The 16299-nt window shown below is 32.0% G+C and overlaps 1 protein-coding gene across 1 annotated transcript in view; it reads left to right on the forward strand.

Moving 5' to 3' along the window:
- The first annotated feature begins 15448 nt into the window (after positions 1–15448).
- LOC111389276 (pentatricopeptide repeat-containing protein At4g14190, chloroplastic-like) overlaps positions 15449–16299 on the forward strand; it is a 22369-nt gene continuing 21518 nt past the window's right edge. The window contains exon 1 of the mRNA XM_023014190.1: positions 15449–15559. Coding sequence (XP_022869958.1) covers positions 15449–15559 — 111 coding nt within the window. The remainder of the gene's footprint in view (positions 15560–16299) is intronic.

Consider the following 16299-nt stretch of genomic DNA (forward strand, 5'->3'; position numbering starts at 1 on the left):
ATTACGAGTTTGCTGGTAATCAAATAAATAAATAATTTAAAAAATTAAATTGACATTTACGAGGTACATTATATGAACGTCATAAAAAATATCATCTTTTTTATGGCATGCAGTGCATGTCGTAACATTAAAAATGGCACCCTTCTACGAAATGCTAGTGCAAGCTGTAAAAAGCAAATTAAGAAGCACGTCGTAAAAAGTGAATTAATGCACGCCATAAAAAGAATGGGAGTATTTACGACATAGTTTCATACGGAGTTCACATGTATGCCGTAAAAAACTTTTTATGGCTTGCAATGCATGCCGAAAAAAGTAAATTTTATTGTAGTGAGGCTATAAATTTATAGTGACTATCTATGTCACTCGGCACAATAATACAATGAAGAGGTAAGAGCAAAGCCATTGGAAAAGAGGGCTATCATCCCATTTGCATAGAAGTGGTGTTTATTATCCATTAATGGCTGTGCAAAAGCTACTTTTGGGTTCTAAAAGACATGGTCTAAAATTATAAAACTTGGTTAGTTGCGAACTATTTGTTTTTCTTATATATAGGGACAACTCAAATGTCGACTGGTTTGATATACAATTGATCATTGTTTATAAAGTAATTTCACTTTATTTTCAATATGTTGAACTCTAATTGATCACACTAGATTGTTAATACACACATAATACGATACGATAATAATGTCGTGAAGAGTAATCTTCAATGCAGGATCGATCTTTCTAGCACGTGAAAATTTTACAAATGTTTATTTAAAAATTAATGGATTGTTATCTCTGCTGACCAAAAATCAAAATAAAAATATAAAATAATTGAATTCATATTAAAAGTTTAATGGGACATTGATAGGATGACTGTATGATTATTGTGTTTGGATAGCTTGAGTGTGCATGAGGATCATATTGAACTTAATTTTCGCAATCTTCTCCAATATTTTCAAATGATACGAATTCGTATCGAAATAATAAAAGAAACAATTATGGTATGTTCATATAGAAACTTCTAATTGCTCTTATTTTTGTCCAAAGAAAATTTCGTTACTCTTAATTTTGAATTATACAATAAACCTGAGTTCTTTCTCCCCCAAGAGATAGTAGTTGCCATTAAATAACTCAATCAGCAATTGCCAGTAATTCAATGGTAGGTTTAGGTGGAATATTAAGCTTCTTATAAAGCAAGAGGTAGAACATCTATCCATTTTCACTAAGTCCAAATTTCCACTTTGGATAGAAGCAATAGCTATAATTCTCGAGACACGTGGGTGGCGCTCTTAAATAGTGATATTAACAAGGAACTAGACTTGTCAAATATGGGATAAAGGTAAGTATTGATGAACTCTATAACAAGAGTATTAATTGTGACTTGTGAACGTGATCACGAGCCAATAAATAATTCACACGTTACGGTACAGCTATGGTATAGGTAGGGACGCAAATGGCGTGGGTGTTGGAGGGGCTAGATCCGGGTGTAGTCTTGTCCAGTCCCGGCCCATATAATTTTCTTCAGGTTAAAAAAGAAATTACTAGTAATTTTGTTTAACGTATTAGTCCGACCTGTAATCCGATTCTGAATTCATCTCTGGGCACAGGAGATACACAACTTGTTTATTGCTCTCTTTTAACTTCATGCTTTATCTTTTCATTAATAGGAGGTTAAGTCATTCACGTTAACTCTTAAACTTGTACTTTTCTTTTAATTAATTCACGATAATTTGACCGAAAAACAGAAGCAAACCAATTTTTTTTTTTAAGTAACAGCATGTGAACATCTAATAGGGAAATCGACAAAAACTAATCCACTGCCTCCATCCTATTACGACATGAACCATTTATCTTTATCAGTTTGACCAAAAAATTTAGCATGTATCTTCAACATGATTTATCACGTGTGGTCCTATTTATTTTTCCGAAAAACTAACACGTGCGTAAATTTTATAAAACAATTGCAAATAAGTCTTTACACGAACAATTGAGTGATAGCCCAACTCAAACAAAAAAACGTCTATTCATGTGCCCAAGGGCATGATGTAGTGATAAAGTAGGAAGATTATCGATTGAGTATTAGAGGATCGAATTCCTATGGCAGTTGGAGACAGTATATATGTTGGAAGACAGATGTCCCGTGGAGACAAAGTTATGATATGCTTTGTCGTCCCTCTAGAGATCCACAGAGAGGAGAACCGCATCCAAATATCCAACTCACGTGTGTATAAGATGTGTCCACATCCGAATTTACCCTGGTGGCGGATTAAGGGGGAGGTCGTCATTCCTCAATATTAGTCGGGCGAAACTTAGACACTTGAGTCATTAAAAAAAAAAAAAGACATCTATTCATTGTGAGAAATGTTATTTTGCCCCACTTGAGTTACATTCTAGACTAGGTGGCCTTAATGTGTCATTAAATGATAGATAACATTAAATAAGCCATTTAATTCAACATTTCATTTGACCTATCATTTAGCTCTGTCTAGATTAAAATTGCAATTCTAATGGGACTAAATAACATTACTCTTCATTTATAGATACACGAATATATAATAAAAGATTCTTGACGTGGATAGTGGTGCATTAAATATAAGCAACATAAATTGTTATTAAAATTAAGTTCACATGCTTTTATCTAGGAGGAAAGTTCTTGCACATAATTCATGAAGACTTTTATAACTAAAAGTAATATTTTTAACCTAACACCAACAATTAACGAAGTCCTTTTCCTTGGTAGGTATGAATATCATAAGTTTCTAGTTACGTAACAAATTTTACTTTTTATGTTACAATCATTATATTAGTTGTGAATTTCATTTATGTCACTTAGATATTGTCTAACAATTAATTTAGAATTTTTCGGAATGTCAACCTTGATTAATGACTCAGCAAATAAGACACGCTTAAGTTAAACATGTGTGTTAAATGAGGCAAGTTGCTTATCGACTTACGTCACAAATGAGTCGAGCAGTAAAAATCTCGTACGGGCTAGCTTTCCATCTTTAAAGATGAAATGCAACTTTTATTTTTAAAAAAATTGCAAGCTACTTGGCTCGGCTCGAATCGTCCCATGTTCCAACCCGAGCTGGACTCATAGTGGACGAGTCATTTATCCAAAGCAAGCAATTAGAGATAATTTACGTGCTTATCTAATAATAAAAGAAAATTGCTGCCAGTCAAACTACTCAAATTTTGAAATTACATGGAAATTTATAAGAACCTTTTTACGATTTAAAATATATATATATATATATATTATAACACTTCGATATGAAGTAGTCATATTTTTACGGTGTTGTAAATGCAATATTAATAAGATTTTCAAAAATCAAGAATTGCAATAATTTGGTAGCGTGTCCTTCTCTCTTTTCACATGGACAATCGGGACAATATTTTAAAAAGCGGACATGACTTGAGCAGGCTTAGGCACGACACCTAAAGAAAATTTTTTATAAATGTTAATCCATATAAAAGACAAAATAACTATATTTTGATCATCTAATACGGGTCAAGGCATCAAGACGTTAGTGCTATTCAATTTTTTAATTATTTTAAGGATTGTACTTCCGAGTTGAAATCTGTTGTCCAATTTGCTGTCCATCAATGATTAATTGACATATCATTGGACATCTATTTTTAAATACAAGTGACAGTAAAAGAAAAGTTGAACTTCTTTTTTAGTAAAAAAAGACACGTGTCTCCCGTTTTAAAATCTTTTCATTAAAATTTAAACATGTTCATGCAACAAGGTTGATACAAGCATCTAAATTTGATTGACTATGGCCTGACTAATTGGACATATTTTGTCTCTTGAATGAACTATACCAATCACTACAACAAAAGTAGATTTTACAGAATTTGTTTACAGCATGCATATAAGGTATGCCATAAAAATAAACTATTTACAGGATGTCTTAAATACATGCTGTAATAACTTAATTGCTCAAAGTACAGCATACATTTTGGACACGTTGTAAAAGTTGAATATTTACGGCTTAATTCTCAAGTATGTTGTACATTTATAAAGAAAATATTTGTGATTTTTTAAAAATGTAAGCTATTCACAGCATGTGCTAATGTGCCGTAAAAAAGAATTCACAGCATACATGTTGCACGCCGTAGAAATGTAAGATAAACAATGAGATTTTTACTGCTTGTATTTGTGTACGCCATAAAAAATTAAAAATAATTTACCAAATTTTTTTATTTTCTTTTTCTCTTTTTTTTTTCTTTTTTTTTTCCCCAGGTTCCGTTTTCCTCCTCCTTTTCTTTCTTCTCCTTTCCATTTCATTTTCTTTCTTCTCCTCTCTGCCTAATCGATCTTGTTCATTTTTAGTACATTAATTTAGAATAATTTTATTACAAGAAATTAGAAAATCTCCAAAATTCACATTTCTTGATTATTTTTCATCAGGTCATTCAAGAAACTTGAAGAAAATTTATTAGAGATGAGAAGGGGAACGAAGAAGAGGAACCGACACCATGAACAGCGCTTTTGAATTGCAAAGAAACACCTTTGCCAGAGAGCTCATGAACTTGATCAAGGAACGATTATTTTGCCCTAATTTAAGTAGTTATTTTTTGAGTCGCAATCTATGCTTTTGATATATTGCTATCAACTTTTTAACTTGGTTAATTACGTTATTAGTAATTATTTAACTCTACACTTTTGACATATTTTATTGGACTACATTCGATACTTTTGTTTATTGAAATTATGGAAACGTGATCTTTTATATATGCGTTGATTTAAATAATTTCATTCTTTAATTATTACGGGTTTGTGGGTAACAAAATAAATAAATATTTTAAAAAATTAAATTGACATTTACAGGATACATATGAATGTCATAAAAAAATATCATCTTTTTTATGGCATGCAGTGCATGTCGCAAAATTAAAAATGGCACCCTTTTACAGCATGTTTGGGCAAACTGTAAAAAGCAAATTAAGAAGCACATCATAAAAAGTGATTAATGCACACCGTAAAAAAATGTGAGTATTTACGACACGGTTTCATACAGAGTTCACATGTATGCCGTAAAAAAACTTTTTATGGCTTGCAATGCACGTGGAAAAATGTAAATTTTGTTGTAGTGAGACTATAAATTTATAGCGATTATCTATGTCCCTCGGCGCAATAATACGATGAAGAGGGTAAGAGCAAAGCCATTGGAAAAGAGGCATTCAATGCTTACTATAGAGACATCTATATTACAGTATGCATATGAAAATCGTAATAAAGTTAATTAACGACGCTCTTCAGCCTATGTCAATTTTCTTATGGCATTCCATGTATGTCGTGAAAAGAGTGTATTTACTGCATTGCTTTAAACAAGGTCCAAATGTACAATGTAAAAAGCAACTATGTTGTAGTGTTAAGATTCTTGTGCATTGATTTGGTAATAAATCAAGGAAATTTTCTTGTGCATCGATTAGGAAAGATGACCCTATAGAGTTAGCACTATACCTTTTTCATGAGCCTTTGCTCTTCAGTGCACTGAAATTGTCTAGAGAAAGTTGTTGGAAGAGCTCTGCAAGGCACGAAAATTCTATACAATTCATGAAGAAATCAATATTGTTCGTGAATAGGATTCATTGATAGAAATTACATCTTGACGTGAAAATAAGAACGAGGTTCTCATTCCGAAATCGCACAAAAATTCCCAAATTGCACCAAAAAAAAAATAATAATAATAAAAAAATAAAAAAATAAAAATATATATATATATATATATATAAAGCAAATGTCATGACCTTTGTGTACTTTTTTAATTTAGTTGACTAAATTTCGTAAGTCCATTAAGAGTTGTTTGTATATGACCATGTCAGAGTTACCTATTGAATAATCTTTTTAAATACACTATACGAGCAGAATAATGCTACTTAAATAGGGGCATTTGAGAGGGATTGATAACAGAAGCTGTCATGCAGACAGATGACAGTATCTGTCTGGTTGCTCTCAATTTTTTCCCTTTTTTTAGGTTAATTGTCCAATGAAAAAAGACACGTGTCTCCCATTTAAAAATTTTGTCATTGAACTTGTTTATGTAACAAGTTTGATACAAGCATCTAAATTTGATTGACTATGGCCTGATTAATTGGAAATATTTTGACTCTTGAACTAAACTATACTAAGCACTACAACAAAAGTAGATTTTATGGCGTTCGTTTACAGAGTGCATATAAGACATGCAGTAAAAATAGATTATTTACAGGATGCCTTAAATATATATTGTAATAATTTAATTACTCAAAGTGTTGACAATATACATTTTGGACACGTCGTAAAAGTTGAATATTTACTGCTTCATTCTCAAGCATGTTATACATTGATAAAGAAAATATTTGCGGTTTATAAAAAATGTAAACTACTCGCAGCATGAGTTAATGTGCAGTGAAAAAGAATTTACACCATACATGTTGCACGCAATAAAAATGTAAGATAAAAAATGAGATTTTTACTGCTTGTATTTGTTCACGCCATAAAAAACTAAAAATGATTTACCAAATTTTTTTCTTTCCTCTCCTTTTCTTTTCTTTTCTTTTCTTTTTCTTTTGTTTGTTATTTTCCTTTTGTTTTTTCCCCCCTCTTCTCTTTTATTTTCTTTTTCTTTCTCTTTTCTTTTCTTTTCTTTTCTTTTGTTTCTTTCTTCCTTCCCCAGGATTCGTTTGGCTCCTCCTTTTCTTTCTTTTCCTGTCCATTTCATTTTCTTTCTTCTCCTCTCTGCCTAATGGATCTTGTTCATTTTTAGTACATTAATTTAGAATAATTTTTTAGCAATTTTATTACAAGAAATTAGAAAATCTCCAAAATTCACATTTCTTGATTATTGTTCATCAGGTAATTCAAGAAACTTGAAGAATATTTAATAGATACGAGAAGGGGAAGGAAGAAGAGGAATCGGGAGACACCATGAACAGCACTTATGAACTGCAAAGAAACACCTTTGCCAAAGAGCTTATGAACTTGATCAAGGAACGATTATTTTGTACTCTTTCGATTAGTTATTTTTTGAGTCGCAGTCTATACTTTTGATATATTGCTATCAACGTTTTGACTAGGTTAATTATTTAACTCTACACTTTTTTTTTATTGGACTGCATTTGATACTTTTGTTTATTGAAATTATGAAAAACATGATCTTTTATATATGTGTTGATTTAAATAATTTCATTATTTAATTATTACGGGTATGCTGGTAATCAAATAAATGAATAATTTAGAAAATTAAATTGACATTTACGGGGTACATTATATGAACGTCATAAAAAAAATCATCTTTTTTTATGGCATGTAGTGCATGTCGTAACATTAAAAATGACACCCTTCTACGGCATGTTTGTGGAAGCTGTAAAAAGCAAATTAAGAAGCACGTCATAAAAAGTGAATTAATGTACGCCATAAAAAGAATGGGAGTATTTAAGACATAGTTTCATACGGAGTTCACATGTACGCCGTAAAAAACTTTTTATAACTTGCAATGCACGCCGAAAAAAGTAAATTTTATTGTAGTGAGGCTATAAATTTATAGTGACTATCTATGTCCCTCGGCACGATAATACGATGAAGAGGTAAGGGCAAAGCCATTGGAAAAGAGGGCTATCATCCCATTTGCATAGAAGTGATGTATATTATCCGTTAATGGTTGATATATTCGCTCACTAAAAATCAAAATAAAAAAATAATTGGATCCATATTAAAAGTTTAATGGAACATTGATAGGATGACTGTATGATAATTGTGTTTGGATAGCCTGAGTGTGCATGAGGATCATATTGAACTTAATTTTCACAATATTCTCCAATATTTTCAAATGATACGAATTCATATCGAAATAATAAAAGAAACAATTATGGTATGTTCATATAGAAACTTCTAATTGCTCTTATTTTTGTTCAAAGAAAATTTCATTATTCTCTTAATTTTGAATTATACAATAAACCTGAGTTCTTTCACCCCCAAGAGATAGTAGTTGCCATTAAAGAACTCAATCAGCAATTGCCAGTAATTCAATGCTAGGTTTAGGTGGAATATTAAGCTTCTTATAAAGCAAGAGGTAGACCATCTATCCATTTTCACTAGGTCCAAATTTCCACTTTGGATAGAAGCAATAGCTATAATTCTCGAGACATGTGGGTGATGCTCTTAAATAGTGATATTAACAAGGAATTAGACTCGTCAAATATGGGATAAAGGTAAATATTGATGAACTCTATAACAAGAGTATTAATTGTAACTTGTGAAGGTGATCACGAGCCAATAATTAATTCACACATTACGGTACAGCTATGGTATAGGTAGGGATGCAAATGGGATGGGTGTTGGAGGGGCTAAATTCGGGTGTAGTCCTGTCCAGTCCCGACCCATATAATTTTTTCAGGTTAAAAAAGAAATTACTAGTAATTTTTTTTACGTATTAGTCCAACTTGTAATCCGATTCTGAGTTGTCTCTGGGCACAGGAGATGCACAACTTGTTTATTGCTCTCTTTTAACTTCTTGCTTTTTATTTTCATTAATCGGAGGTTAAGTCATTCACGTTAACTCTTAAACTTGTACTTTTCTATTAATTAATTCACGATAATTTGACCGAAAAACGAAAGCAAAACAATTTTTTTAAGTAACAACATGTGAACATCTAATATAGAAATCAACAAAAACTAATCCACTGGTCCCATCCTAATACGACATGAACCATTTATCTTTATCAGTTTGACCAAAAAAATTTGCATGTATCTTCAACATGATTTATCACGTGTGGTCCTATTTATTTTTCCGAAGAACTAACACGTGCGTAAATTTTATAAAACAATTGCAGATAAGTCGTTACACGAACAATTGAGTGATAGCCCAACTCAAACAAAAAAACGTCTATTCATGTGCCCAAGGGCATGATGCAGTGGTAAAGTAGGAAGATTATCCATTGAGTATTAGAGGATCGAATTCCTACGACAGTTGGAGACAGCATATATGTTGGAAGACAGATGTCTTGTGGAGGCAAAGTTATGATATGCTTTGTCGCCTCTCTAGAGATCCACAGAGAGAAGAACCGCATCCAAATATCCTACTCACGTGTGTATAAGATGTGTCCACATCCGAATTTACTTCGATGGCAGATTAAGGGCGAGGTCGTCATTCCTCAATATTAGTCGGGCTAAACTTAGACACTTGAGTCATTTAAAAAAAAAAAAAAAAGATGTCTATTCATTGTGAGAAATGTTATTTTGCCCCACTTGAGTTACATTCCAGACTAGGTGGCCTTAATGTGCCATTAAATGATAGATAACATTAAATAAGCCATTTAATTCAACATTTCATTTGACCTATCATTTAGCTCTGTCTAGATTAAAATTGCAATTCTAGTGGGACTAAATAACATTACTCTTCATTTATAGATACACGAATATATAATAAAAGATTCTTGACGTGGATAGTGGTGCATTAAATATAAGCAACATAAATTGTTATTAAAATTAAGTTCACATGCTTTTATCTAGGAGGAAAGTTCTTGCACATAATTCATGAAGACTTTTATAACTAAAAGTAATATTTTTAACCTAACACCAACAATTAACGAAGTCCTTTTCCTTGGTAGGTATGAATATCATAAGTTTCTAGTTACGTAACAAATTTTACATTTTATGTTACAATCCTTATATTAGTTGTGAATTTCATTTATGTCACTTAGATATTGTCTAACAATTAATTTAGAAATTTTGGGAATGTCAACCTTGATTAATGACTCAGCAAATAAGACAAACTTAATTTAAACATAAGTGTTAAATGAGGCAAGTTGCTTATCGACTTACGCCACAAATAAGTCGAGCAGTAAAAATCTCGTACTGGCTGGCTTGCCATCTTTTAAGATGAAATGCAATTTTTATTTTTAAAAAAATTGAAAGCTACTTGGCTCGGCTCGAATCGTCCCATGTTCCAACCCGAGCTGGACTCATAGTGGACGAGTCATTTATCCAAAGCAAGCAATTAGAGATAGTTTACGTGCTTATCTAATAATAAAAGAAAATTGCTGCCAGTCAAACTACTCAAATTTTGAAATTACATGGAAATTTATAAGAACCTTTTTACGATTTAAAATATATATATTATAACACTTCGATATGATTTTCACAAAATTCTATCAAGTAGTCATATTTCTACAGTGTTGTAAACGCAATATTAATAAGATTTTCAAAAATCAAGAATTGCAATAATTTGGTAGCGTGTCCTTCTCTCTTTTCACATGGACAATCGGGACAATATTTTAAAAAGCGGACATGACTTGAGCAGGCTTAGGCACGACACCTAAAGAAAATCTTTTATAAATGTTAATCCATATAAAAGACAAAATAACTATATTTTTATCATCTAATACGGGTCAAGGCATCAAGACGCTAGTGCTATTCAATTTTTTTAAATTATTTTAAGGGTTGTACTTCCGAGTTGAAATCTGTTGTCTAATTTGCTGCCCATCAATGATTAATTGACATATCATTGGACATCTATTTTTAAATACAAGTGACAGTAAAAGAAAAGTTGAACTTCTTTTTTAGTTAAAAAAGACGTGTCTCCCGTTTTCAAATCTTTTCATTAAAATTTAAACATGTTCATGCAACAAGGTTGATACAAGCATCTAAATTTGATTGACTATGGCCTGACTAATTGGACATATTTTGTCTCTTGAATGAACTATACCAATCACTACAACAAAAGTAGATTTTATAGAATTTGTTTACAGCATGCAAATAAAATATGCCATAAAAATAAACTATTTACAGGATGTCTTAAATACATGCTGTAATAACTTAATTGCTCAAAGTACAGCATACATTTTGGACACGTTGTAAAAGTTGAATATTTAAGATAAAAAAATGGATTTTTACTGCTTGTGTTTGTGTACGCCATAAAAAATTAAAAATAATTTACCAAATTTTTTTTTCTTTTTCTCTTTTTTTTTTCTTTTTTTTTTCCCCAGGTTCCGTTTTCCTCCTCCTTTTCTTTCTTCTCCTTTCCATTTCATTTTCTTTCTTCTCCTCTCTGCCTAATCGATCTTGTTCATTTTTAGTACATTAATTTAGAATAATTTTATTACAAGAAATTAGAAAATCTCCAAAATTCACATTTCTTGATTATTTTTCATCAGGTCATTCAAGAAACTTGAAGAAAATTTATTAGAGATGAGAAGGGGAAGGAAGAAGAGGAACCGACACCATGAACAGCGCTTTTGAATTGCAAAGAAACACCTTTGCCAGAGAGCTCATGAACTTGATCAAGGAACGATTATTTTGCCCTAATTTAAGTAGTTATTTTTTGAGTCGCAGTCTATACTTTTGATATATTGCTATCAACTTTTTGACTTGGTTAATTACGTTATTAGTAATTATTTAACTCTACACTTTTGACATATTTTATTGGACTACATTCGATACTTTTGTTTATTGAAATTATGGAAACGTGATCTTTTATATATGGGTTGATTTAAATAATTTCAATCTTTAATTATTACGGGTTTGTGGGTAACAAAATAAATAAATATTTTTTAAAAAATTAAATTGACATTTACAGGATACACATGAATGTCATAAAAAAATATCATCTTTTTTATGGCATGCAGTGCATGTCGCAAAATTAAAAATGGCACCCTTTTACAGCATGTTTGGGCAAACTGTAAAAAGCAAATTAAGAAGCACATCATAAAAAGTGATTAATGCACGCCGTAAAAAAATGTGAGTATTTACGACACAGTTTCATATAGAGTTCACATGTATGCCGTAAAAAACTTTTTATGGCTTACAATGCACGTCGAAAAATGTAAATTTTGTTGTAGTGAGACTATAAATTTATAGCGATTATCTATGTCCCTCGACGCAATAATACGATGAAGAGGGTAAGAGCAAAGCCATTGGAAAAGAGAGCTATAATCCCATTTGCATAGAAGTGATATATATTATCCATAAATGGTTGTGCAAAGGCTACTTTTGGGGTTCTAAAAGACATGACCTAAAATTATAAAACTTGATTAGTTGTGAATTATTCGTTTTTCTTATATTGGACAACTCAAATATCAACTAGTTTGATATACAATTGATCATTGTTTATGAAGTAATTTCACTTTATTTTCACTATGTTGGACTGTACATTGACCACACTAGACTGTTCATACACACACAATACAATACGGTAATAATGTCTTGAAGAGTAATCTTCAATGCAGGGTCGATATGTGAAAATTTTGCAAAGGTTTATTTAAAAATTAATGGATCGTAATCTCTGCTCACCAAAAATCAAAATAAAAAAATAATTTGATTCATATTAAAAGTTTAATGGAACATTGATAGGATGACTATATGATAATTGTGTTTGGATAGATTAAGTGTGCATGAGGATCATATTGAACTTAATTTTCACAATCTTCTCCAATATTTCCAAATGATACAGATTCGTACCGAAATAGTAAAAGAAACAATTATGGTACGTTTATATAGAAACTTCTAATTGCTCTTGTTTCTGCTCAAAGAAAAAGTTAGCATTCTATTAATTTTAATTGTACGGTAAATTGGTATAGATTATTTTAACTATGTCAATTGATAGTCATATTTTTGCTTGAATATGAGCTATTCCGCCGCGGGCTAAGATGGCGAATTGGGGATGGTGGGAAAGTACCTATGCTTAGTTCTGCATGGCTTCTTCACCTGAGTTCTTTCTCCCCGACAAGATAGTAGTTTCCATTAAAGAACTCAATCAGCAATTGCCAGTAATTCAATGTAGGTTTGGGTGGACTTTATTAAGCTTCCTATAAATCAAGAGGTAGATCATTTATCCATTTTCACTAGGTCCAAATTTCCACTTTGGATAGAAGCAATAGCTATATTCCTTTCTCGAGACCTTCACTATGTGGGTGATGCTCTTAAATAGTGATATTAACAAGGAACTAGACTTGCTAAATATGGGATATAGGTAAATATTGATGAACTCTACAACAATAGCTTTAATTGTGGCTTGTGAAGGTGATCACGAGCCAATAAATAATTCACATGTTATGGTACAACTATGGTATAGGTAGGGACGCATAAGGGGTGGGTGTTTGGGGGCTAGATCGGGGTGTAGTCCTATCCAATCCAGGCCCAATATAATTTTTTTAGTGTAGTTTGATCTTAAATTCGTCCCTAGGCATAAGACACACAAAACTTGTTTATTGCTCTCTTTGAACTCCATGCTTTGTATTTTCATTAATTGGAGGTTAAGCCATTCACGTTAACTCTTAAACATGTACTTTTCTTTTAATTAATTCATGATAAGTTGACCGAAAAACAAAACTTTTTTGTCGTTGGTCTTCAAACGCAATTGCGACAGCTATTTAAGGTGGAATTTTTTAAGCAAAACAACTTTTTAAAGTAACATGTGAAAATCTAATTTAGAAATCGACAAAAACTAGTCCACTGGTCCCATCCTAATACGACATGAACCATTTATCTTTATCAGTTTGACCAAAAAACTTAGCATATATCTTCAACATGATTTATCACTGAACGTTGCTTGAGGTACACGAACAGAACCCCTATAAGTTCTCACAGTATGGGTGGGTTGGGTATGGATTTTTGCATTTTTTATATAGGATGGTCCCATGCAGGACCCACCTGTTGTTAGTACCCTATAGGAGTTCTGTGAAACAAAGAAACAGAACCGTGTACATTGAGTAAAATCCTTTATCACGTGTGATCCTATTTATTTTTCAGAAGAACTAACACGTGAGTAAATTTTATAAAACAATTGTAGATAAGTCTTTACACAAACATGTAAGTATTATGCCCTAGGTCCAATCAATTTTGGATATAAATACTTTTATATATAATTAATGCAATTAAATGACAGATCTATTATTTAATTAATAGACAATTAAATAAATAATAGAGTACGTAAATTCAAATATTTGTAATTTGTTAATCACAAGGAGTTGTGATTGTGAGATACAAATTACATCTGATTGAATCTTAAATCATCTGTGGTCGTAAGTAATAACGAGATACGGATATCGTCATTACGGATAGACCATCACGTGTGGCATTTCTTACTTGTGAAGTAAGTAGCTAATCTCACAAGTTAAAGTGTGGTGACACTTAAATGAACACGTGGATGTTTTGTTATAGAACAAAATATTGGAGACCCGTCGAGAAATTCCACATGGATAACTATCTGAGTGTCGGTGGTTAATCTCTAACGTTCGGTAGTGAAATTGGTCTTTTGACTTGAGGCCGTCATGGTACCTTATATGAGGACAGTCACACTTTGGCGGTGTTGGATGTTGCTCTGAAAAGGGCCGCTAATACGACATCGTTCGGGTATGTTAAGAATCGTATGAAGGTTGTGATTGATCAATAAAGGATTCGTCACTCTTAGATAGTATGAGATTATGATCTGCGTTTCATTCAATTAAGTCAATGATGAAATCCTTGACCAAGGTGTACTCATAAGTCGAAAAGGAGTTTTCGATTTATATTGACTTAATAGTGGAGTGAAAGATATAATCGATGATCGAGATTGACACAACTTCATATCTCGTAATTGATCGAATCATATTGACGAATGGATTATAGTTTCACGGTAAACGAACGAATTTGGTTTTATCATACCACGTGACATTTCCCGTCACATGTATTGCCCTGACACATTGCTAGATGTCAATCAGGGACGGCGAATGTGAATTGACGATAAATTAAAAGGGTGTTTTAATTTATCAATTTTGATTAGATCAAAATAATATTTCACGTCGTTAGGTATCGTGGTCGGGAACCTAATGAGTCACACACAAAAGAGAATTGGAAGATTGCAAATTGCCAATTGGTTAATTTAACAATCGTTGGATAAATTAATTAATTGGATTTGTTATTTATATTTTCGAATTAATTAATTGGATTAATTAATTCACGGACCGAGTTTAATTAATTGGATTAATTAATTATTGGACCGGATCGGGCCGAACCTGTTTGGGTTTATATAAATACATAACTAGGGTTTGAGGTCCATAAGGTTTTCATTATTCTTGCTGGCAAAAGAGAAAACCCTAGAGGCTGCAATCATATTCTCTGTGCGGATCACCGTTGGAGGCTGGACAATTGGACAGTTGTGGTGGCGAAGCAAAAGGATTGCAGATCTGAAAAAGGTACAATCTTATCGCAATTTCTATCTAAACACAAAGGCGATTCTTGGTGGGAATCGAAAATTATTTTAAATTCCGCTGTGCATGTATAAGTAGATTCCCAACAGTGGTATCAGAACCTACTTTGTGTTTGTTAGAAATTGCTTTGCATGTTGGAAACAATTAAAAGTTAATTGTTTATTTTTCTTGTTTTAGTGATTAAGAAACTTATTTTTAATATTCAGAATTTGATTTTGAATATAAAATAATATTTTGGGTCGGAATAAAACAAAAATAAAAGGGGGGAGGGGACTGGCCGGCGACAATGTTGTCGCGGGCATTGACGTGGGCAGCGCCCGGCGCTGCTGCGCCGAAGTGGCAGCAGGCGCTGCCAGCCAATGAAAGGAAGGGGCAGCGCCTGTCGCCGCCCCATGAGGCAAGAGAAAGAAAAAAAAATGTTTTTTTTAGGGTTTTCAGAAAAATCGGTGACAGATTTGGAGGCGGGGGCCTCAGTTGCAATTTTTGAAATTGCAGGCCCCTGCTTGCAATATTATGAAAGGGGTCAAGTTGTAATTTTGAAGAAGGACTGCTGTGCAATTTTGTAATCTTGAGGGCCCTGTTGATAATTTGCCAAGGGGTCAGTTTGCAATATTTTAAAAGGGGACTTGTTCTGCAATTTTAAATTTTGGAAGGGTCCGATGTTAATTTCAAACTTGGGTCAATTTGCAAGTTTTGAAAATGGTTTTGAATTTCAATTTTGAAATGGTTTTAAAATTAATTTTAATTGGGTTCGACCCATAATTTTTATTTTGACCCAAATTAAAATTTTATTTAAAATTGACGACATTTTTATATTTTTGTTAAAATTGGATTTTGACTTAAATATTAAACTTTGACCCTAAATTGAATTCTATTTAGGAGTTTTATCCTAAATTAAAATCTTAATTCAATTTAAGTTAGAATTGGATTCTAATTTAGTGTTTAATTAAAATTTGATTTTAATTAAATTATTCACCCAAAGATATTTTAGATATTAGAATTGGATTCTAATTTGACGTTTAATTAAAATTTGATTTTAATTAAATTGCCTCGTCCTAAATTTCTTCTTGAAATTAGAGTTGAACTCTAATTTGGTATTTAATTAAAATTTTGATTTTAATTAAATTAATTCGCCCT

Source organism: Olea europaea, unplaced genomic scaffold, assembly GCF_002742605.1.
Source record: "Olea europaea var. sylvestris unplaced genomic scaffold, O_europaea_v1 scaffold574, whole genome shotgun sequence".
Taxonomy (NCBI): domain Eukaryota; kingdom Viridiplantae; phylum Streptophyta; class Magnoliopsida; order Lamiales; family Oleaceae; genus Olea; species Olea europaea.